At 64.2% G+C, this 22,661-nt stretch overlaps 1 protein-coding gene across 13 annotated transcripts in view; it reads right to left on the bottom strand.

Moving 5' to 3' along the window:
- RIMBP2 (RIMS binding protein 2) overlaps nt 1-22,661 on the bottom strand; it is a 50,721-nt gene that overhangs the window by 12,784 nt on the left and 15,276 nt on the right. For 3 of the 13 annotated variants that reach the window (XM_060192758.1, XM_060192757.1, XM_060192747.1), the window contains exons 2-11: nt 12,705-12,777; nt 10,866-10,970; nt 10,565-10,642; nt 7,268-7,318; nt 4,282-4,462; nt 4,084-4,208; nt 3,613-3,689; nt 3,273-3,382; nt 2,102-2,869; nt 773-924 (exon numbers count right to left, since the gene is read on the bottom strand). In XM_060192758.1, the coding sequence (XP_060048741.1) occupies nt 773-924; nt 2,102-2,869; nt 3,273-3,382; nt 3,613-3,689; nt 4,084-4,208; nt 4,282-4,462; nt 7,268-7,318; nt 10,565-10,639 (1,539 nt within the window). In that variant the 5' untranslated portion in view covers nt 10,640-10,642; nt 10,866-10,970; nt 12,705-12,777. Of the gene's footprint in view, nt 1-772; nt 925-2,101; nt 2,870-3,272; nt 3,383-3,612; nt 3,690-4,083; nt 4,209-4,281; nt 4,463-7,267; nt 7,319-10,021; nt 10,189-10,564; nt 10,643-10,865; nt 10,971-12,704; nt 12,778-22,661 lie in introns of those variants that run through there. The other 10 variants (XM_060192751.1, XM_060192749.1, XM_060192750.1 and 7 more) reach the window with 7 other exon arrangements.

Here is a 22,661-nt window from a genome sequence, read left to right as displayed (position 1 = left end):
CCACAGGGTCACCCCACCCCACAGGGTCACCCCATCCCACAGGGTCACCCCCTCCCACAGGGTCACCACATGGGACCAACCCTCCCCATAGGATCACCACACCCCATGGGGTACTCCATCCCACAGGGTCACCCACAGGGTCACTACACCCCACAGTGTCACCACACCCCACAGAGTCACCCCACCCCATGGGGTCACCACACCCCACAGGGTCATCACACCTCACAGGATCACTACATGGGGCCACCCCACAGGGTCACCCCATCCCACAGGGTCACCCCATCCCACAGGGTCACCTCACCCCACAGGGTCAACTCACCCCACATCTATGGGAATGCTGGTCACACACACAGCCAGAGGAGGGGCAGGTGAGGTCTCCCCACACCCCACACAGGGGGCTCTGCTGCAGGCACAGCCCCCCCCCCCGACAGGGCGTCCACCCAGCCACTGCACCCTGTCTCAGTGGGCCAGGCCCCTGGCTGCCAAGCCCGGGGCAGGGTGGGGGGTGGGGGTATCAGGGTGGGGAACCGTGGTGCACCCTTAGGGACAGGGTGGGCCTGAGTGGCCATGTCTGAGGCTGGGCCCCTCTGCTTAGAGGGTCCCCTGCTGTGACGCCACCATGTGCAGTCACAGGACCTGCCTGGTGCTCGGGGCAGGGTGCAGTTCTGCCCAGTCCCTAGGGCCCCGGTGAGCAGGGGGAGCCCAGAGAGGGGCTGGGTGGGGAGGCCCATTGGCCTGGATGGACGCTGGTGTGGGCGCCAGGCCCACTCACCCGCTGGTCCTTTGCATACACGCCGTAACCCGTGACGGCGGCCCCATTGGACAGGCCGGTGGCAGTCAGGGTGGGTGGCTTCCAGGACACCAGCACATTGCTGGGGGTGGGCCCTGCGAGGACCATGATGTCTCGAGGAGGATCCGGAGGACCTGGGGGGGATGGCAAGTGCGGCCTGCAGCAGGTGAGCCCCCCAAGAATGGCCCCGAGGAGGGACGTGCAGGTTACCCCACATCAACTTCTGCGTTTCCAGAAGCCGAGCCTGGGCCAGGCCTGCGGGGGAAGACCGAGTGTCCTCCTTCCCCCACCTTCTCCATGATCCACTCCCTTCCCTCAATTCTCCTCCCTCGCCCTCCTCACTGAACTTGAGGGAATGGAGGGCAGAACATGAGCCTCACTCACTGGGGAGACACAGAAAGACACCCCTCACACACACCTTCACACAGATACCCCCACACAGACACCCCAGACACCCCCACACAGACACCCACACAAACACACCTCTGACACCCCCACAGACACACCTCAGACACACCTCTGACACCCCCATAGACACACCACAGACACCCCCACACAGAGACACCTCACACAGACACCCACACAGACACCTTACAAGGACACCTCACACAGACACTCCCACACAACCACACAGACACCTCACAGACACCCCCACACAGATACCACCACACAGACACCTCACAGACACCCACACAGACACCCACACACAGACATCCCCACACAGACACCCACACAGACACCCCCACACAGACATGCCACAGACACCTCACCGACACCCCCACACAGATACCCCCACATAGACACCTCCACATAGATACCCACACAGACACCCACACACAGACACCTCCACATAGATACCCACACAGACACCCCCACAGACATCCCCACACAGACACCCCCACACAGACACCTCACAGACACCCACACAGACACCCACACAGACACCCCCACACAGACACCCCCACACAGATACCTCACAGACACCTCACAGACATCCACACAGACAGCCACACACAGACACCCCTACATAGACACCCACACAGACACCCACACAGACACCCCCACACAGACACCCCACATAGACACCCACACAGACACCTCACAGACACCTCACAGACACCCACACAGACACCCCCACACAGACACCCACACAGACACCCCCACAGACACCCCCACAGACTCCCACACAGTCACCCACACACAGACACCTCACAGACACCCCCACACAGACACCCAGACAGACACCCACACAGACACCCCCCCACAGACACCCCCACAGACACCTCACCGACACCCCTGGTTCCTACCCACCTGTGGGCAGCGTGCGGAAGTCCAGGCCGGCCTCCCTGCGCTCCCTCTGCTCGAGCGGCAGCTGCCAGGGCGTGTGGTGGGGGCGCGCGAGCAGGCGCACGTGGTAGGCGGTGCCGGGCCGCAGCTCACGCAGCGCGAAGGTGTATTGGGCGGCGCGCGCCTCGCCCAGCTCCTGCTCGCCCAGGAACACCGCGTGCCGGTAGTTGCTGTCGGCCGGCTGCCACAGCAGGAGCGCCGAGCTCGGAGTGACCCGGTCCACGCGCAGCTGTGACGGCGCCACCGCCACGTCGCGGCCCACCTGCAGCGTGCAGCGCATGGGGTCCGAGGCGCCTCGGCTGCTCAGGCACTGCACGGACACGCGGTGCGTGCGGGCCGCCACGTCCAGCTTCTCCAGCAGCGCTTTGGGCCGACCCCCGGGCGCCAGGCTCAGGCGCGGCTCCTGGTCCACCAGCACGACGTAGCCGCTCAGGCTGGTGCCGGGCGGCAGCGCGGGCGCCTCCCAGCCCACGATCGCGCTCTTGGCCAGCTGCTTGATGAGCGTGATGCCGCGGGGGTACGGCACCGAGTCCTCCCCGTCCTCTGCCGGCTCCGAATCCGGCGCCGCGTCGGGCTCGGGGGGCGGCGGGGACGGCGGGCCGGGGAGCGTGGGCTCCGGGCCCGGGTCCTGCCCTCCTCCGCCCGGCGTGCCGGCCGGGCGGGACTCGGGGTCCTGCGCGAAGTCCACGAAGTTTGAGGGCACCAGGCCCCGCTGTCCGTCCAGCAGCTCCCCTGCAGGCGCAGTGCGGCGTGGGTCACCAGGGCGCCCGCCCGGTGGGGGCGGGACACTCCCCCATGCCGCCGCCCCCCCCCCCCCCGCCCGTCTGCCCCGCCGCCCCGTGCACACAGGGCTGGCCCCTCCCTCCCTCCCTGACCGTGTGGTCCCGGCCCGGTCTGGGCAGGTGGTAGGGCCAGCCCAGCCCCGGGCACCAGCAGGGCGGGTCGCGGCGCACCCTGGCGGGAGCCGCCCTGGCCCAGAGGACGGCCAGGAGGGGGGAGGACACCCCCGGCAACGCCAGCCACCAGGGTCCCCTGGGAAGCAGAGCGGAGCCGAGCCTGTGAGTCAGCGTCCGGGGCTGAGTGGCACCGACCACCGGGAGGGTCGGCTGGGGGCCTGGCAGAGGAGGCCACCGACCTTCGTAGAAGCCGTCCTCGTCCATGTCCCCGTAGACGTACAGATACTTCCCCGCCGCCAGGGGCAGCTCAGCCTCGGGGTTCTCATTGGGGCCGTCGAAGGGGTTGTAACTGCAGAGACAGGAGCGTGGCCGGCCTCCCATCACCCGGGCAGGGCAGCTCACCGAGCCCACCTCGGCCGGCCCAGCCCAGCCCAGGAGTGGCCGGATGCTCCCGACCCCGCGCCTGGCGCCCGCCCCTGCCCACCTCGGCTCTCGGTGGCATCACTGAGCAGAGGTGGGTGCAGACGCCATGCGCCGGACTGGCTCCCAGAAGCCCCGCAGCCAGGGCTGTGGCCTCACCTGTAGCGGGCCACACACAGGCGCACCTTCCCCGAGTATCTCTGCTTGGAGGGGCTGGCGCTCCGCTCACCGTCCATCTGTCAAGGGCGGGTGGGTCAGCGAGGCATAACACCCCCAGGGGGCCTGCCAGGGTGGCCCAGACACGTCGCCCCGTGCAGCCACGGCACACACTCCTCACAGGGTAGGGCGGTCGCTGAGACCGGCCCCCTGCTCGAAGGGCCAGACCAGGGTGGGCAGTGTGCTGGCTCCCACTTGGCACAGAGGGACGGAGCGGGGGGCAGGCCAGGGAGCCTGCCTGGAGGAGGTGGCCCTGTGTCAGCGCGTGCGTCCCTGCCCTCACTCTGTGCCACCTCCCTCCACGGCCCGGGGCACAGAAGCTGGCGGCCCGGGGCACGGCGTCCCCAGGTGCTGCCGAGCCTCCCGGCCTGGGGCGTGGGCCTCGCAGAGGGCTGGGGCCGGAGGAGCGCTCACATCTGCTTCCGATCTGCATCCTGGGCTGGTGGGTCTGGGCAGGCAGGAGGGCTTGAGGGACAGCGGCTCCAGCGGCCGGAGGAAGTCACGGATCCCAGTGCGGCTGGCGACGGTGCTCTCGGGCCCTGGCGGACGGGCACGGGTGACGGGCCGCCTGCCCCCTTGCCCCCCACCCCGTGGACCCTGTGAGGCGCTCACCTCTGCCCAGGGAGGCGGCCAGCCCGTTCATGAGGGGCGGGAGGGACTTGCCGGGGACCAAGGGGCCGCCCGGCTGGTGGACGTGGCCGGCGTGCTGCCAGAACTGCTCCAGACCCCGCGACAGCAGGCGGAACTGCTGGCTCTGCTCCCAGCACTGCTGCTCCAGCTCCCGCACCTTGTCCTGTGGGCAGGGGGCGCAAAGCTGGGGCACGAGGGCAGGGGGCTGGGCACGAGCGCTGGGTGGGTGTGAGGCTGGGGCATGAGGGCAGGGGCCAGGCCGTGTCTCTGTGGTGAGGGGGCAGGCCGTGTCTCTGTGGTGAGGGGGCAGGCCGTGTCTCTGTGGTGAGGGGGCAGGCCGTGTCTCTGTGGTGAGGGGGCAGGCCGTGTCTCTGTGGTGAGGGGGCAGGCCGTGTCTCTGTGGTGAGGGGGCAGGCCGTGTCTCTGTGGTGAGGGGGCAGGCCGTGTCTCTGTGGTGAGGGGGCAGGCTGTGTGTCTGTGGTGAGGGCCAGGCTGTGTGTCTGTGGTGAGGGCCAGGCTGTGTCTCTGTGGTGAGGGGGCAGGCCGTGTCTCTGTGGTGAGGGGGCAGGCCGTGTCTCTGTGGTGAGGGGACAGGCCGTGTCTCTGTGGTGAGGGGGCAGGCCGTGTCTCTGTGGTGAGGGGGCAGGCCGTGTCTCTGTGGTGAGGGGACAGGCCGTGTCTCTGTGGTGAGGGGACAGGCCGTGTCTCTGTGGTGAGGGGGCAGGCCGTGTCTCTGTGGTGAGGGGACAGGCCGTGTCTCTGTGGTGAGGGGACAGGCTGTGTCTCTGTGGTGAGGGGGCAGGCTGTGTCTCTGTGGTGAGGGGGCAGGCTGTGTCTCTGTGGTGAGGGGACAGGCCGTGTCTCTGTGGTGAGGGGACAGGCCGTGTCTCTGTGGTGAGGGGACAGGCCGTGTCTCTGTGGTTTGGAGCAAGTCATGGTCTTTGTGGTGAGGGGGCAGGCTGTGGGTTCTGTGGGCTAAAGGGCCAGGCGGTGTGTCTGGTGAGGTTCTGTGAGCGGTTGTGGGTTCTGTGAGAGGGGTGCAGCAGGGTTGGCCCTGTGCCCAGGTGACTGCAGCAGCACCCCCATGGTTGTCCACGGTCTACAGGCCTCCAGCCCAGGGGGCAAACACCTGGGGGCTGATGGACAGAAGAGCCCTGGTTGGGACAGAGTGGCCCCTCAGCCCCATAGTGCCCTGTAAGGTCACTTGGGCAATCGTGGGCGCTGTGCTCTGGCCCCTGCCCCCCAGACTCCACCCGGGATGGGGGCACACTGGGGCCTGCCGGGGGGCTTCCTCCAGGCCTGGCCAGCCCACCCCACCTGTGGGACCCCACCTGGCCTCTGCTGGACAGCTTGATGAGCCCCCCACCCCATTCAACATTTTGGCTTCTTGGGCCAGGTGGTGCCCTGACAGACCTCAGACCTGCTGTCAGTTCCTCTGCAGGGCTGAAGGAGCCGGGCTCAGCCTCGGAGGGCTTCTTCAGAGCCTCCCAACCCGCTGGGTCTGGCCTGAGTCTATGAGCGTGGCATAGCTGGGCTGGGCAGGACCGGGCACCCTGGGAGGGGAGGCTCAGCGGGGTCACGGTCTCAGCTGCTTGGGGGCACCTCAAGGATCCCCAGAGGGGGAGACACATCTCCCGCCTCAGGCCAGGACGCGGGTGGAGCTGGGTGCTGCTTCCAGTGGAGGTGCTGACAGCTGGGGGCTGCACCCATGACAGGCCGGTCGCGGGGACGGCGGCTGGGAGCCCTTCCCCCAGAGACCCCACTGCCAGGCACGAGCTCCTCCATCCGCCCCCTGTGGGCCACGGGCCTCATTCCTCCCTACAACCAGCTGCTCAGAGCAGATTCAGGGCCCTTCCCTGGTTCAGGCTTGGTTCTGGAGACCAGGGCCAAGACTCTGCATTTCCTTCGTGCCCTGGGCCTGGAGCACGCAGGGCACAGGAGAGACTGCCAGGCCCAGTGCCCTGCTCTGGGTCAGGCTCCCCCAGCACTGCCCCGCCACCCACACAGCTCCCCCGGGCTGGGCTCGAACCCACAGCTCAAGCAGCGGCCCGGCCCCATCTGCCTTCCACAAGCCCCAGAGGCCCGGAGGCTGCTGGCTGGCGGGAGAGCTGGAAGCCAGGAAGCCAGAAGCCTGCATTCCTAAGCCCACACCAAGCTCCAGCCTGGCTGAGCGTGCCCGTCTGGGTCCGAGGTGGGTGGGCAGACACAGCTGAGGGGCACAGGGGCAGGTCTGCCTGCGACGACGGGGGGTGGGGGGGGCGGGGGCAGCCATCGAGGCCCGTCAGCCCTCTTAGTGACACAGCCCCTGCCTCCCGCGGCCCCACAGAGGATCCGCCGCACATGGGACCAGTACCTGCATGCTGTCCAAGGCATTCTGGCCGCGGGCAAAGCAAGACAGCGCATGAGGTGAGTGCCCGCCCGGCAGCGCCCAGCACATAGCACCCAGCGCCCAGCACCCAGCACGCAGCGCCCAGAGCCCCGCCCTCTGCCCCTCAACACCCAGCACTCAGCACCCAGCCCTCTGCCCCTCAGCACCCAGCACTCAGCACCCAGCACCCAGCCCTCTGCCCCTGACAGCATCCAGCACCCAGAACCCCGCCCTGTGCCGACAGCTGCCACCTGGACGCACCCTGCAGCGAGGGCCAGGAGAGCGGCCTCCACCCACCAGCCATGGCCGGGCACGGGGGCTTCAGGGAGCAGCAGGCAACCCTGTCCCCACCCCGCCCAGCCTGGAACTGTGGCCCTCCTGTGTGAGGTGGGGTCTTCCGAGGGAGGGAGCAGGGCTGCCCGGCCTGGCCCCTTCACCCTGGGCGGAACAGACGCGTACAAGCAGTTTGGCCCCACCACCCCGAGGTGAGGGGAGCCCTGGGGTGGCTAACAGAAGTGCCCTCTGCCAAGCCCCCAGGAGGCTGCTGGAGAGAGCCCCAGACCCTGGCGACACCCCGCTTCTGCCAGTCGCCACGCTCACCTCTAGCAGCCGCACGGCCCCCTCGTGCTCCTGCTTGGCTTCCACCTGGGCCTTCGGGGGGGGGGGAGAGAAAGGTCACTGCCGTGGCCAGGCACTGACCCGCACCCCACGTTCCAGGCCCTCCCACTGCGGGCTGGCGGATGCTCTCGGCAGGGGTCAGGGCTGCAAGGTCGGGGCCGGGGGGCTCAGTTCTGTGTGGCCCTGAGGTTTTGTGGGGCTCAGTTCTGTGTGGCCCTGAGGTTTTGTGGGGCTCAGTTCTGTGTGGCCTGAGGTGTGTGTGGGGCTCAGTTCTGTGTGACCCTGAGGTGTTGTGGGGCTCAGTTCTGTGTGGCCCTGAGGTGTTGTGGGGCTCAGTTCTGTGTGGCCCTGAGGTGTTGTGGGGCTCAGTTCTGTGTGGCCCTGAGGTGTTGTGGGGCTCAGTTCTGTGTGGCCCTAAGGTGTGTGTGTTGTGGGGCTCAGTTCTGTGTGGCCTGAGGTGTGTGTGGGGCTCAGTTCTGTGTGACCCTGAGGTGTTGTGGGGCTCAGTTCTGTGTGGCCCTGAGGTGTTGTGGGGCTCAGTTCTGTGTGGCCCTGAGGTGTTGTGGGGCTCAGTTCTGTGTGGCCCTAAGGTGTGTGTGTTGTGGGGCTCAGTTCTGTGTGGCCCTGAGGTGTGTGTGGGGCTCAGTTCTGTGTGACCCTGAGGTGTTGTGGGGCTCAGTTCTGTGTGGCCCTGAGGTGTTGTGGGGCTCAGTTCTGTGTGGCCCTGAGGTGTTGTGGGGCTCAGTTCTGTGTGGCCCTAAGGTGTGTGTGTTGTGGGGCTCAGTTCTGTGTGGCCCTGAGGTGTGTGTGGGGCTCAGTTCTGTGTGACCCTGAGGTGTTGTGGGGCTCAGTTCTGTGTGGCCCTGAGGTGTTGTGGGGCTCAGTTCTGTGTGGCCCTAAGGTGTGTGTGTTGTGGGGCTCAGTTCTGTGTGGCCCTGAGGTGTGTGTGGGGCTCAGTTCTGTGTGACCCTGAGGTGTTGTGGGGCTCAGTTCTGTGTGGCCCTGAGGTGTTGTGGGGCTCAGTTCTGTGTGGCCCTGAGGTGTTGTGGGGCTCAGTTCTGTGTGGCCCTAAGGTGTGTGTGTTGTGGGGCTCAGTTCTGTGTGGCCCTGAGGTGTGGGGTGCCTGACACAGGGGCCTTTCCAAGCTCAGGCAGCACCGGCACTGTTCGTATGCATATGCCAGTGTGGTTGGCGCTCATGCTGTCTGTCTCTGAAATAACCAACACTGGGCTGTGAGGAAAGTCATGAGACATTTCTGCATAGAAACACATGGAAATGCGGGTGGGTGTTCTCCTGGCTGTGCAGACATGCTATAATGCTCCAGGTCCCAGATTTGAGCCCCTTGTCCCCTCCTGCAGGGGGAAAGCTTCAGGAGTGGTGAAGCACGGTACAGGTGTCTCTCTATCTCTCCCCCTCTCTACTTCTGGCTGTCTCTATCCAATAAATGAATGAATGAGTATAATTTAAAAATTTAAAAGAAAAAGAATAAGAAAGAAAGAGAGAGAAAGAAAGAAAGAGAGAGAGAGAGAGAGAGAGAGAAAGGAAAAGAAGCACATGGAAAACTGTGTTGTGACTGTTCCAGGCCCAGCCGTTTCTCATTTCAGACAGAGACAGAGAGGGACACAGGCACCATGCTCACACCGTGTTCTGGCGCCGGGTGCTCCACATGGTAAATACATCTGTAAAAATGCAGGGTCGGGCAGTAGCAGCGGGTTAAGCGCAGGTGGCGCAAAGCACAGGGACCGGCCTAAGGATCCCGGTTCGAGCCCCCAGCTCCCCACCTGCAGGGGAGTCGCTTCACAGGCGGTGAGGCAGGTCTGCAGGTGTCTGTCTGTCTCTCCCCCTCTCTGTCTTCCCCTTCCTCTCTCCATTTCTCTCTGTCCTCTCCAACAACGACAACATCAATAACAACAACAATAATAACTACAACAGCAATAAAAACAACAAGGGCAACAAAAGGGAAAATAAATAAATAAATAGTGACCAGGAGGTGGTGCAGTGGATAAAGCATTGGACTCTCAAGCAGGAGGTCCCCAGTTCAAACCCTGGCAGCACATGTACCAGAGTGTTGTGTGATTCTTTCTCTCTCTCTCCTCTTATCTTTCTCATTAATAAATAAATAAAATCTTTAAATAAATAAATAAATAAAACATGTGGGTCTGGCAAAGAGCTCAGCTGGACGGTGTGCCGCTTGGCCCTGTGCCACTAGGCTCCAGGCCAGCCCCCGCTGTACCAGGGGGAGCGTGGGGGCTGTGGCCTCGTTCACTAGCTCCCTCCCTGCTTCTCTTAGTTAATTAAAATTAAAAACACAAACACTAGTGCCAGGTGGTGGCTCACCCGGTAATAGTGCTTGTCACCACGTGCAAGAACCCAGGTTCAAGCCTCTGCCACCCCTTGCACGGAAAGCTTCCTGAGTGGTGGAGCAGGGCTGCAGGTGTCTCTCCTACTCTGTTTCTCTCTCTCTCTCTCTCTCCTTGTCTCCCCCTCTCTGTCTCTCTCCCTCTATCAAAAAGAAAGAGAAAAGGGAATGGTGGCCACCAGGAGTGGTGGAGTCGGCAGCACTGACTGGGGGCCAACACCCAGCCCCCACAGCGGGGCCTCAGGAGGCTGGTCAGGGCCAGAGCACAGGCCGGGCAGCGGGCACCCCACTGCTCACCAGCCACTCTGGCCAGCTGCCACCCTGCTCTTGGCCCGGCTGCATCAGAGGGCACCCAGTGGCCGCTCACTCAACCCCACCGTCAAGGCTGGGGTCCTGCCCCACCAGCACGCTGTGGTCTCTGTGCCCCGCTGTCTGGAGACCACACTGGCCCCGGGTGCGGCCATGCCGAGTCACAGAGTCTCCTACAATATCCGCTCCGGCAGCTGCCGGGACGGGCGCTGAGGCGGGCGGTCTAACGAGGGCCGGGCTGCCTATCTGATAAGGGCCGCTCGCCGCAGTGGGCCCAGACGGACGGACGCCAGACAGAGCTGCTTGCCCTGAGCCCCAGGCTGGGGTGCTGCCTGTGAGACCCTGAGGGGCATATGGAAGGTGAGGACCTGTGCCACCCGGAGGCCCCACAGCTGGGGACAGAGCACCTCAGCCTTGCCTCCGCAGGCAGCCCGGGGCCCGCCCTCCCTCCTTCCCTCCCTCCCTCCTTTGGGCCCTGTCTGTCTGTCTGTCTGCTGAGGTGAATGAGATGGGCATGGGCTCCGCTCCTCTCTCGCTGGCAGCCTGGTGCAGGTGTGGCTCCACTCGCCCGGGTCCCAGCCCCCCCCCGCACCCCACCCCGCGGCCCCCACCTTCTGCAGCAGCTCGATCTCCTGCTCCTGCTCCTGCTCCTGCTCCAGCCGCTGCTGCTGGTCGGCCTCCCGCATGTGCTGGGGACCGGGACGGGTCACGTGCAATGTCGGGGGAGCTTGGCGGCTTCTGCCGGCCTGTGCGTGCCCCGCCTCACCCCAGAGCCGCCTTTTCTCATCATCAGTCGTAGGCCCGCACCACAGGTGGGGGGGGACGCCTCATGGCTTCGCCACCACCAGCCTGTCGCCCTGGCAACCCCGGGCCCCTCCTGCCCAACCCCCAGCGAAAGCCAAGGCCTCCCACCTTGAGGACCTGCTCTAGGTTCTCCAGCTTGGCTCAGAGCCCGGGGGTCACCTCACAGGCGAGTGGAGCTGGGGGTGTGCAGTGGGGTGCCATCGTCCGCCTCACCTACAGGGGCAAAGTGGGCGGTGAGGCTGGGCCCTCACCCCCCCTGGTGGCCCACCTGGTACCCCTACCCTGTTGTTCCCATCCTGGTGCCACCCATCCTGTGTCCCCCATACTGCTGTCCCTCCATCCTGGTGTCCCCCATCCTGGTGTCCCCCATCCAGGTGTCCCCCCATCCGGGTGTCCCCCATCCTGGTATCCCCCATCCTGGTGTCCCTCCCTCCTGTGTCCCCCATCCTGGTGTCACCTATACTGGTGTCCCTCCATCATGTGTCCCCCATCCTGGTGTCCCCCCATCCTGTGTCCCCCCATCCTGTGTCCCCCATCCTGGTGTTCCCCCATCCTGTGTCCCCCATCCTGGTGTCCCCCCCATCCTGGTGTCCCCCCATCCTGTGGCCCTCCATCCTGGTGTCCCCCCATCCTGGTTTCCTCCCATCCTGGTGTCCCCCCATCCTGTGTCCCTCCATCCTGGTGTCCCCCCATCCTGGCATTCCCCCATCCTTGTGTCCCCCCATCCAGTGGCCCTCCATCCTGGTGTCCCCCCATCCTGTGTCCCCCATCCTGTGTCCCCCATCCTGGTGTCCCCCCATCCTGGTGTCCCCCCATCCTGTGCCCCCCATCCTGTGTCCCCCATCCTGGTGTCCCCCCATCCTGTGTCCCCCCATCCTGTGGCCCTCCATCCTGGTTTCCCCCCATCCTGGTTTCCCCCCATCCTGGTGTCCCCCCATCCTGGTGTCCCCCCATCCTGTGTCCCTCCATCCTGGTGTCCCCCCATCCTGGTGTTCCCCCATCCTGGTGTCCCCCCATCCAGTGGCCCTCCATCCTGTGTCCCCCCATCCTGTGTCCCCCATCCTGGTGTCTCTTCATCCTGGTGTCCCCCATCCTGTGTCCCCCATCCTGTGTTCCTCCATCCTGGTGTCCCTCCATCCTGGTGTCCCTCCATCCTGGTGTCCCCCATCCTGGTGTCCCCTCCATCCTGTGTCCCCCATCCTGGTGTCCCCCCCCATCCTGGTGTCCCCCCATCCTGATTTTCCCCCATCCTGTGTCCCCTCCATCCTGTGTCCCCCATCCTGGTGTCCCCCCATCCTGGTGTCCCCCCATCCTGGTGTCCCCTCCATCCTGGTGTCCCCCCATCCTGGTCCCAAGCCAGGAGCCCCCCTCACCTGGGAGACCATCTAAGGACCGAAAGTGGACGCACCAGCCCTGAGCCTGAGCCTGAAACCAGGTCTTCTCAGCCCACCCTGGCATGGGGGGAGGCCCAGGAATGTCCTGCTACTCTCCATTGGCACCCCCATGACCGCCCCACTGACGCCCAGAATGGGGGTAACCTGGGCCCCTCCTCCCCACTGACACCCAGGATGGGGGTAACCTGGGCCCCTCCTCCCCTCTGACGCCCAGGCTGGGGGTAACCTGGGCCCCTCCTCCCCACTGATGCCCAGGCTGGGGGTTACCTGGGCCCCTCCTCCCCACTGACGCCCAGAATGGGGGTTACCTGGGCCCCTCCTCCCCACTGACACCCAGGATGGGGGTTACCTGGGCCCCTCCTCCCCACTGACGCCCAGAATGGGGGTTACCTGGGCCCCTCCTCCCCACTGACACCCAGGATGGGGGTTACCTGGGCCCCTCCTCCCCTCTGACGCCCAGGCTGGGGGTAACCTGGGCCCCTCCTCCCCACTGACACCCAGGATGGGGGTTACCTGGGCCCCACCTCCCCACTGACGCCCAGGCTGGGGTTACCTGGTGGTCCAGCCAGGCCCCTGCATGGCTGTGCTCAGGACGGGCACTCCCGGGCGTGTCTTCTGTTCACAGTCTATAGGGACAGAAGATTCCGGGTGCATCTGGGTGACAAGTCTAGCAGATGGAGACCTGTCTCAAGTGGCCTCCCCCAGGGCTCTGTTCTGGCTCCTACACTATTTAATATTTACATCAATGACCTCCCAGAAACTTCTTCAAGGAAGTTCATCTACGCCGACGACATCTGCTGTGCAACTCAGGCATCCAAGTTCGACATCCTCGAGGAAACACTAAAGACATGTCTCTGATATCTGATTACTGTAAAAAATGGTGACTAATCCCTAGCACTGCAAAAACGGTATCATCTGTTTTCCATCTACACCATGCCTCGGCCTCGCGTGAGCTTAATGTGCAGCTTGGCGATACGAGAATCCGGCATGAAGCCCAGCCAGTCTATCTTGGCGTTACTCTCGATCGCACTCTGTCATTTCACGAACATCTCATAAAAACTGCAGCAAAGGTGGGCGCGAGGAATAACATCATTGCAAGACTGGCCAGCTCCTCATGGGGCGCGAGCGCTTCCACACTGCGATCATCCTCTCTGGCATTATGCTATTCCACTGCAGAATACTGTGCCCCAGTATGGTTCCGTAGCCCCCATGTCCATTTGGTCGATTCCAAATTATATTCCTCCATGAGGATAATTTCTGGAACCATCGTTCCACCCCGGTTCCATGGCTGCCAGTTCTTAGCCACATCGCCCCGCCAGATATCCGTCGGGATGCGGCATCATCTAAGTTCATTTCCCACGTCTACGCTCGACCGGACCTGCCAATATACGCGGATATCTTCGCCCACCCTGTCCAACGCTTGACGTCTCGTCACCCAATCTGGTCCCCTACGCCTACACTGAACTTCTTTGTTCCAGTCTCTTGGAAACAGAGCTGGCAGTCAGCTGAGGTCAAGAACAAACACCTCATCACAGACCCCTGCGAGCGTCCACCCGGCTTTGACCTAGCACGTTATGACTGGGCCCTCCTCAATCGCTATCGAACAGGCCATGGCCGGTGCGCAGCTATGTTCCATCGCTGGGGAGCCAGAGACGACCCGAACTGCCCCTGCGGCTCCAGACAGACTATGACCCACATAGTCAACGACTGCCACCTCTCCAGATTCAAAGGAGGTCTCGAAACTTTACATCAGGCTCAACCTGACGCTGTTGACTGGCTACGGAAGAAGGGCAAACGCTAGAAGAAGGGACAGGGCAGGGTGAACCAGGGTGCAGAGCAGGCCTCAGGGCTGCGCTCTCCCTGCTGAGCTCTGAGCCCTGTCCCTTCGAGCATGGGGGCTCTGCTGCCCACCCCCAGATCTAGGAGCACCCTGGGTGCTGTCTGGTGGGGACGCGTGGCAGCAGCGGTTCAGAGGAGAGGGTGCAGGCCCAGGGCTGCGGCAGCTGGGAGCAGGAGTGCTCTGGCTTCCTAGGAAGGCTCCCTCCTGGGTGCGCCTGGGGGCAGAGCCTGTGCGGGCCAGGGCCACAGCCAGACTCACAGTGGCCTCTGGGGGATCTGCGGTGGGCCGCGTCAGCTGAGCTGAGGGGCCTCTGCCTTCTGGTCCAGCAGGCGGTGACAGAGAGCCAGGATGTCCCCCAAGCCTCTGCCCGACCCGGCCTCGGTGCGGCTCAGTGGTCACAGGGCTCAGAGCTGGGCTGTGGGTGACCAGAGCCTGGCTGGGTCACTGAGCACCCATGGCAAGGACCACACCAGGCTGGACCAGGTCACAGAAGCTCCACCTCCACAGTGACCACCGGCTCTCTGGGTGGCTGAGGACTGTGTCTGCGGCAGGACAGCCACAGGCACAGGCAGCACCATGGGAGGTGGCCTCTGGGCCCACCATGCGCTGCCTGCCCAGGGTGAGGTCGGATCTGAACGGACACCCCCGGGGCACCCAGTCGGGGCCGGGGAGCAGGGGGGTTGAGTCGGACATGGAAGCAGGCCCCATGTGGGCCTGGCCTTCAAGCCGTGAGGAAGCTGGGAGAGGGCGGTCGGGCTAGGAGGAGGTGGGTGGCTGTGACCCCCATGGCCACATTCACAGCCGGCTTCCCTTCACGGCCTGTGGCTGGCGGCCCCACCGCAGGCACCGCTGTCCCGGGGACAAGGAGCATCACATCGACGGCAAGCGAGCCCTGTCTGGCTTGTTATTTAGACATCCTGGAAGGCCCCGCTGTCACAGGACAGCCCAGCTGTGGCCTGGCCCCCACCCACCACGCCGGAGAGAGCGTCGGCACCTGCTGGCCCCCACCTTCCCTAATGGACCGGTGCCGGAGACGTGCTGCCAGAATGAATGCAAAGGAACACGATTCCGTGTGCGGCCTCTCCCACGCGGAGGCCCAGCTGCTGCAGGAGGGGGCGTCAGACCACCTGGGCACCAGGACAGTCCTGGCTCACACAAAACCTCAGCTTCCACACAGGGCACACACGTGCTGGGAGGGCTCCAGAGGACTGAGCAGCCACCAGGTAGCAGCACCCTGAGGCCCCAACACCTTGAGGCCTCCACACCCTGAGGCCCCACACCCTGAGACCCCACACCCTGAGGCCACCACACCCTGAGACTCCCACACCCTGAGGCCCACACCATGAGGCCCCACACCCTGAGACTCCACACCCTGAGACCCCACACCCTGAGGCCCCCACACCCTGAGACCCCACACCCTGAGACCCCACACCCTGAGACCCCACACCCTGTGACCACACACCCTAAGGCCAACACCCTGAGGCCCCACACCCTGAGACCCCCACACTCTGAGACCCCACACACTGAGGCCACAACCCTGTGACCACACACCCTGAGGCCAACACCCTGAGGCCCCACACCCTGAGACCCCCACACCCTGAGACCCCACACACTGAGGCCACAACCCTGTGACCACACACCCTGAGGCCAACACCCTGAGGCCCCACACCCTGAGACCCCACACCCTGAGACCCCACACACTGAGGCCACAACCCTGTGACCACACACCCTGAGGCCAACACCCTGAGGCCCCACACCCTGAGACCCCACACCCTGAGACCCCACACCCTGAGACCCCACACCCTGTGACCACACACCCTGAGGCCAACACCCTGAGGCCCCACACCCTGAGACCCCACACCCTGAGACCCCACACACTGAGGCCACAACCCTGTGACCACACACCCTGAGGCCAACACCCTGAGGCCCCACACCCTGAGACCCCCACACCCTGAGACCCCCACACCCTGAGACCCCACACCCTGAGACCCCACACCCTGAGACTCCCATACCCTGAGACTCCACACCCTGAGACCCCATACCCTGAGACCCCCACACCCTGAGGCCCCACACCCTGAGGCCCCACATCCTGAGGCTCCACACCCTGAGACCCCACACCCTGAGACCCCACACCCTGAGGCCCCATACACTGAGGCCCCACACCCTGAGACCCCACACCCTGAGACCCCACACCCTGAGACTCCCACACCCTGAGACCCCACACCCTGAGACCCCACACCCTGAGACCCCACACCCTGAGACCCCACACCCTGTGACCCCACACCCTGAGACCCCACACCCTGAGGCCCCACACCCTGAGACCCCACACCCTGTGACCCCACACCCTGAGGCCCCACACACTGAGGCCCCACACCCTGAGACCCCACACCCTGAGGCCCCACAACCTGAGATTCCCACACCCTGAGACCCCACACCCTGAAGCCCCACACCCTGAGACCCCACACCCTGAGGCACCACACCCTGAGGCCCCACACCCTGAGACCCCACACCCTGAGACTCCACACCCTGAGACCCCACACCCTGAGACTCCCACACCCTGTGACCCCACACCCTGAGACCCCACACCCTGAGACCCCACACCCTGAGACCCCATACCCTGAGGGCCCACACCCTGAGACCCCACACCCTGAGGCCCCACACTCTGAGACCCCACACCCTGAGACCCCACACCCTGAGACTCCCACACCCTGTGACCCCACACCCTGAGACCCCCACACCCTGAGACCCCACACCCTGAGACCCCATACCCTGAGGCCCCACACCCTGAGACCCCACACCCTGAGGCCCCACACCCTGAGACCCCACACCCTGAGACCCCATACCCTGAGACCCCACACCCTGAGGCCCCACACACTGAGACCCCCACACCCTGAGACCCCACACCCTGAGACCCCATACCCTGAGGCCCCACACCCTGAGACCCCACACCCTGAGACCCCATACCCTGAGACCCCATACCCTGAGACCCCACACCCTGAGGCCCCACACACTGAGACCCCCACACCCTGAGGCCCCTCCCACTCCCACATGTGCTCTTCTCTGGCCTCCTAGAAGGTGCTGGAGGGCTAGGAGGGCCTGGTGCCAGCAGGGAGAGGCCGCAGGTCACGTCTTCACAGCAGAGTACTTGCGGGTCCTGTGGGGACCCCAGGGAGCAGGACTGCCAGCAACAAGGGAGCCCAGGCCCAGCCCGCGGCTGAGCTGCCACCCCGTGACACAGGCACTCTGCTGGCCCTGTCTTGGCACCCAGAGAGCCTGGCGCTCTCCCAGTGGGTGCGGCCCTGCCTGTGCTCCCCCGCGTGGCCTGAGGGGCTGGGACCCTCATCAGCAGAGCCCCCTCCATCCTGACTTATCTCCTCAAAGGAGAGAAACAACACCCACAGTGAACATGCTCCCACCCTGCTCAGACGCTGGGGGCCTTGCAGGATGGTCCGCAGGTCACCAGGTCTCAGCCAGACCCCGTCTGCTCCTGGGTCCCCAGCCCCCGCTCACAGGCGGTGCCCCAAGGCTCTGGGCGGCTCTCCAGTGCTTGTGCTCACCCTGGCCCCTCGCTGAGCATGTGTGCTCGTGACCACCAGGTGCCAGTGAAGGAGGGCACTATGACCGTCGCACGCTCCCTGACGTGCTGGCTGTGGCCTTCCCGGCTCTGTCCACTGCTCTTGGGGCTCTGTCCCCATGGCTCAACCTGGGAGTGCCGGGCTGCTGGGTGGGTGCAGACTTGGCCCTCGTGGCCAGCCGACTCCAGCCAGGCCTGGGGCAGCACTGCCCAGGCACAGGCTCTGGTGGCACCACCACATCCCCTGCCCCGACGGCCTGAGTGACAGACTGAGCACCTGCGGTCACAGAACAGGCCGCCTGGCTGCGTGCACACACACACACATAAGCACGGCATGCACACAGAGACACATGCACGTGTGCACACTCACACACATGTAGCATCTACGGTCACAGAACAGGCCGCCTGGCTGCGTGCACACACACACATAAGCACGGCATGCACACAGAGACACATGCACATGTGCACACTCACACACATGTAGACACACTTGCACACACGCACCTCCAGAAAGCTCGGAACGGAGCCAGCGGTCAGTGTGGTGGGAGAGCCACAGACTAGTGATGAGCTCTTAGTCTGGCCGGGGGTCTGCTGTGCAAGTGGGTGGCCGTGGGAGTCACGCAGTGGGCAGAAGTCACTGGCAGCGGCTGTACCCTCACGGGACCCCCTCCTCTTGCCACTGTTCGCAAAAGCCCTGACAGCTCCGACCTTTTACGACCTCCGCCCATCTCAGTCCTTATGCTCATAATGGGGATCATCTATCGACTTTTCTTTTTTAAAAAAAAAATATATTTATTTTATTTATTTATTCCCTTTTGTTGCCCTTGTTGTTTTATTGTTGTAGTTATTATTGTTGTTGTCGTTGTTGGAGAGGACAGAGAGAAATGGAGAGAGGAGGGGAAGACAGAGAGGAGAAGAGAAAGACAGACACCTGCAGACCTGCTTCACCACCTGTGAAGCGACCCCCCTGCAGGTGGGGAGCCGGGGGCTCGAACCGGGATCCTTATGCCGGTCCTTGTGCTTTGCGCCACCTGCGCTTAACCCGCTGCGCTACAGCCCGACTCCCTGACTTTTCTTTTTGTATTAAGGGGGATCTTACTGAAAATTGGGGCCCAGAACTTTTGGAAAGAGCTGATTCTGGGTCCTGTGGCTGTAGACTATAGACTGTGCCCGGGGTCCTGTCTCTTGTCCCCCAGTCCCAGTTTCCCATGAGCCCCAGCGGAGCTCTGCTAACTGCCCAGAGGCTCTGCCTCACCGTGGCCAGCAGGGCGGGTCTGAGCGTGCGCAGTGGGAGAGGTCCAGGCACCTAGATGCCAGCGGTCACCCAACAGCCAGTGGCCTAGACGCCTGCTGTGCCCTGCACGGAACACCCGACTGGGTGTGTGGGGCCAGCGAGCGCCCCCAGACCAGGCATGCCGGCCACGCCTCGCCCCGGCCCCCCACATCCCAGCGGGAGCTTCTAGTTCTCTCCGCTTCCCCTAGTGCTGGAAGACGCAGACGTCCCTTTCCACACGAGCGGGAGCTAAATTTAAACGCCCGCTGCCTGGTGCATCTGTGACTGCAGCCGCCGCCGACCTGTCAGAGGCGGAAGAGCAGCCGTTCCAAATATAGGGGCCGACAGACGCACCCTTCACCCTGTGCCCGGGCCCGCCAAGGCAGAGGAGCCCCCAAGTCGCCGCCGGGACCCCAAGGGAACAGCGGGCATGGCACGGGCAGTGGCACAGCTGTGCTCAGGGTCTCCGCAGAGCAGGCATCTCATTTGGAGACAGGGGTCGAGCTAGTCAGAGCCCCCTCCGCCCGCCCCGGGGTGAAAGGTCAAGCTGATCTCCTGGCTCTGGGGACCGCACAGGCTGGCGGCACCCCCCAAGCTCGGGCAGCAGAGTCGCGCGCACGGGTTCTCTGCCCTGCGGGGAGGCCGTCGGCCGCATGTGACTGTGGCTGGACGTGGGGGCGGCACGCCGGTTCAGCGCACATAGTACAGAGCGCAAGGACCCGCACAAGGATCCAGGTTCGAGGCCCTGGCTCCCCACCTGCAGTGGGAGAAGCAGGTCTGCAGGTGTCCCCCCCTTCTCTCTCCCTTCCTCTCTCAATTTCTCTCTGCCCTATTCAACAAAATGGAAAAAAATGGCTACCAGAAGCAGTGGATTCTGGAGGCAAAAAAAGAAAAAAACAGACTGGTCACCACAACCACGTCAGACACATCATCTGGTTTCCCACCTCGAGGCTGTGCCCCTGAGCTGACTGACACATGAGGACACCTGGATGCCAGGCTGGGTCAATCACCTCCTCAAGCTGCTCTGGGCAGGGAGGGAGGGGCTGGGGTCTCCAAGGCTGGTCTGGGCAGGGAGGAGCTGGGCTGGGGTCTCCAAGGCTGCTCTGGGCAGGGAGGGAGGGGCTGGGGTCTCCAAGGCTGGTCTGGGCAGAAAGGAGCTGGGCTGGGGGTCTCCAAGGCTGGTCTGGGCAGGGAGGGGCTGGGCTGGGGTCTTCAAGGCTGGTCTGGGCAGAAAGGAGCTGGGCTGGGGTCTTCAAGGCTGGTCTGGGCAGGGAGGGGCTGGGCTGGGGTCTTCAAGGCTGGTCTGGGCAGAAAGGAGCTGGGCTGGGGGTCTCCAAGGCTGGTCTGGGCAGGGAGGAGCTGGGCTGGGGGTCTCCAAGGCTGGTCTGGGCAGGGAGGAACTGGGCTGGGGGTCTCCAAGGCTGGTCTGGGCAGAAAGGAGCTGGGCTGGGGGTCTCCAAGGCTGATCTGGGCAGGGAGGGACTGGGCTGGGGTCTCCAAGGCTGGTCTGGGCAGGGAAGGGCTGGGCTGGGGGTCTCCAAGGCTGATCTGGGCAGGGAGGGTCTGGGCTGGGGTCTTCAAGGCTGGTCTGGGCAGGGAGGGACTGGGCTGGGGTCTTCAAGGCTGGTCTGGGCAGGGAAGGGCTGGGATGGGGTCTCCAAGGCTGGTCTGGGCAGGGAGGGACTGGGCTGAGGTCTCCAAGGCTGGTCTGGGCAGAAAGGAGCTGGGCTGGGGGTCTCCAAGGCTGGTCTGGGCAGAAAGGAGCTGGGCTGGGGGTCTCCAAGGCTGGTCTGGGCAGGGAGGGACTGGGCTGAGGTCTCCAAGGCTGGTCTGGGCAGAAAGGAGCTGGGCTGGGGTCTTCAAGGCTGGTCTGGGCAGAAAGGAGCTGGGCTGGGGGTCTCCAAGGCTGGTCTGGGCAGGGAGGAGCTGGGCTGGGGTCTCCAAGGCTGGTCTGGGCAGGGAGTAGCTGGGCTGGGGTCTCCAAGGCTGGTCTGGGCAGGGAGGAGCTGGGCTGGGGGTCTCTAAGGCTGGTCTGGGCAGGGAGGAGCTGGGCTAGAGTCTCCAAGGCTGGTCTGGGCAGGGAGGAGCTGGGCTGGGGGTCTCCAAAGCTGGTCTGGGCAGGGAGGGACTGGGCTGGGGGTCTCTAAGGCTGGTCTGGGCAGGGAGGGACTGGGCTGGGGGTCTCCAAGGCTGGTCTGGGCAGGGAGGAGCTGGGCTGGGGGTCTCTAAGGCTGGTCTGGGCAGGGAGGAGCTGGGCTGGGGGTCTCTAAGGCTGGTCTGGGCAGGGAGGGAGGGGCTGGGGTCTCCAAGGCTGGTCTGGGCAGGGAGGAGCTGGGCTGGGGGTCTCTAAGGCTGGTCTGGACAGGGAGGGAGGGGCTGGGGTCTCCAAGGCTGGTCTGGGCAGGGAGGGACTGGGCTGGGGGTCTCTAAGGCTGGTCTGGGCAGGGAGGAGCTGGGCTGGGGGTCTCCAAGACTGGTCTGGGTAGGAAAGGAGCTGGGCTGGGGGTCTCCAAGGCTGGTCTGGGCAGGGAGTAGCTGGGCTGGGGTCTCCAAGACTGGTCTGGGCAGGGAGGAGCTGGGCTGGGGGTCTCCAAGACTGGTCTGGGTAGGAAAGGACTGGGCTGGGGGTCTCCAAGGCTGGTCTGGGCAGAGAGGAGCTGGGCTGAGGTCTCCAAGGCTGGTCTGGGCAGGGAGGAGCTGGGCTGGGGGTCTCCAAGACTGGTCTGGGCAGGGAGGGAGGGGCTGGGGTCTCCAAGGCTGGTCTGGGAGGGAGGGGCTTCTGGGGACCCCGAGTGTGGTCTGCACTGTGTCATGCCCAGTTGTGGCATCTGGGTCCATTCCTGAGCTGGGGAGACGCGTGGTCCTTGTCACTGACGAGACTTCAGGCCGAGGGGCAGCCCATGCCTGAGACCCACGCGAAGGGGCAGCCTTGCAAGCAGGGACGGTGCTGGACCCTCTGTGTCTCTGGCATTGAAGGAGCGCATGGTCTTGCCCCTGAAAAGCAGCCATCATGGCAGTGAAGTGGACACAGGCCGGTCTGGACTAAGAGCTCATCCTGTGACCATGCGGCTGGTGGTGGCAGAGCAGACGGGCCCACACTCCTGGGTGTCTATGGAGGCGGGGTGTCTGTGGAGTTGGAGTGTCTGTGGAGATGGGGTGTCTAGAGACAGGGTGTTGTGGATATAGCCGAGAGTGACACCAGAGGAGACGAGGGTATTGTAGAGATGGGGTGTCTGTGTGGCTGTGGAGATGGGGTGTCTGTGGAGACAGGGGTGTCTGTGGAGATGGTGTGTCTGTGGAGACAGGTGTGTCTGCGGAGATGGTATATCTGTGGAGACAGGTGTGTCTGTGGAGACGGGGGTGTTTGTGGAGATGGTGTGTCTATGGAGATGGGGTGTCTGTGGAGACAGGGTGTCTGTGAAGATAGGTGTGTCTGTGGAGATGGTGTGTCTGTGGAGACAGGTGTGTCTGTGGAGATGGGGTGTCTGTGGAAACAGGGGTGTCTGTGGAGGTGGGGTGTCTGTGGAGACAGGGGTGTCTGTGGAGATGGGGTGTCTGTGGAGACAGGGTGTCTGTGGAGATGGTGTGTCTGTGGAGACAGGGGTGTCTGTGGAGATGGTGTGTCTGTGGAGATGGGGTGTCTGTGGAGATGGGGTGTCTGTGGAGATGGGGTGTCTGTGGAGACAGGGTGTCTGTGGAGACGGGGGTGTCTGTGGAGATGGTGTGTCTGTGGAGACAGGGTGTCTGTGGAGACAGGGTGTCTGTGGAGATGGGGGTGTCTGTGGAGATGGTGTGTCTGTGGAGATGGTGTGTCTGTGGAGAT

The sequence above is a fragment of the Erinaceus europaeus genome, chromosome 6 (genome assembly GCF_950295315.1).
Source record: "Erinaceus europaeus chromosome 6, mEriEur2.1, whole genome shotgun sequence".
Lineage (NCBI taxonomy): Eukaryota > Metazoa > Chordata > Mammalia > Eulipotyphla > Erinaceidae > Erinaceus > Erinaceus europaeus.
Note: the sequence above shows the minus strand (reverse complement) of the source record. Positions and strands in the feature narration are given on the sequence as shown.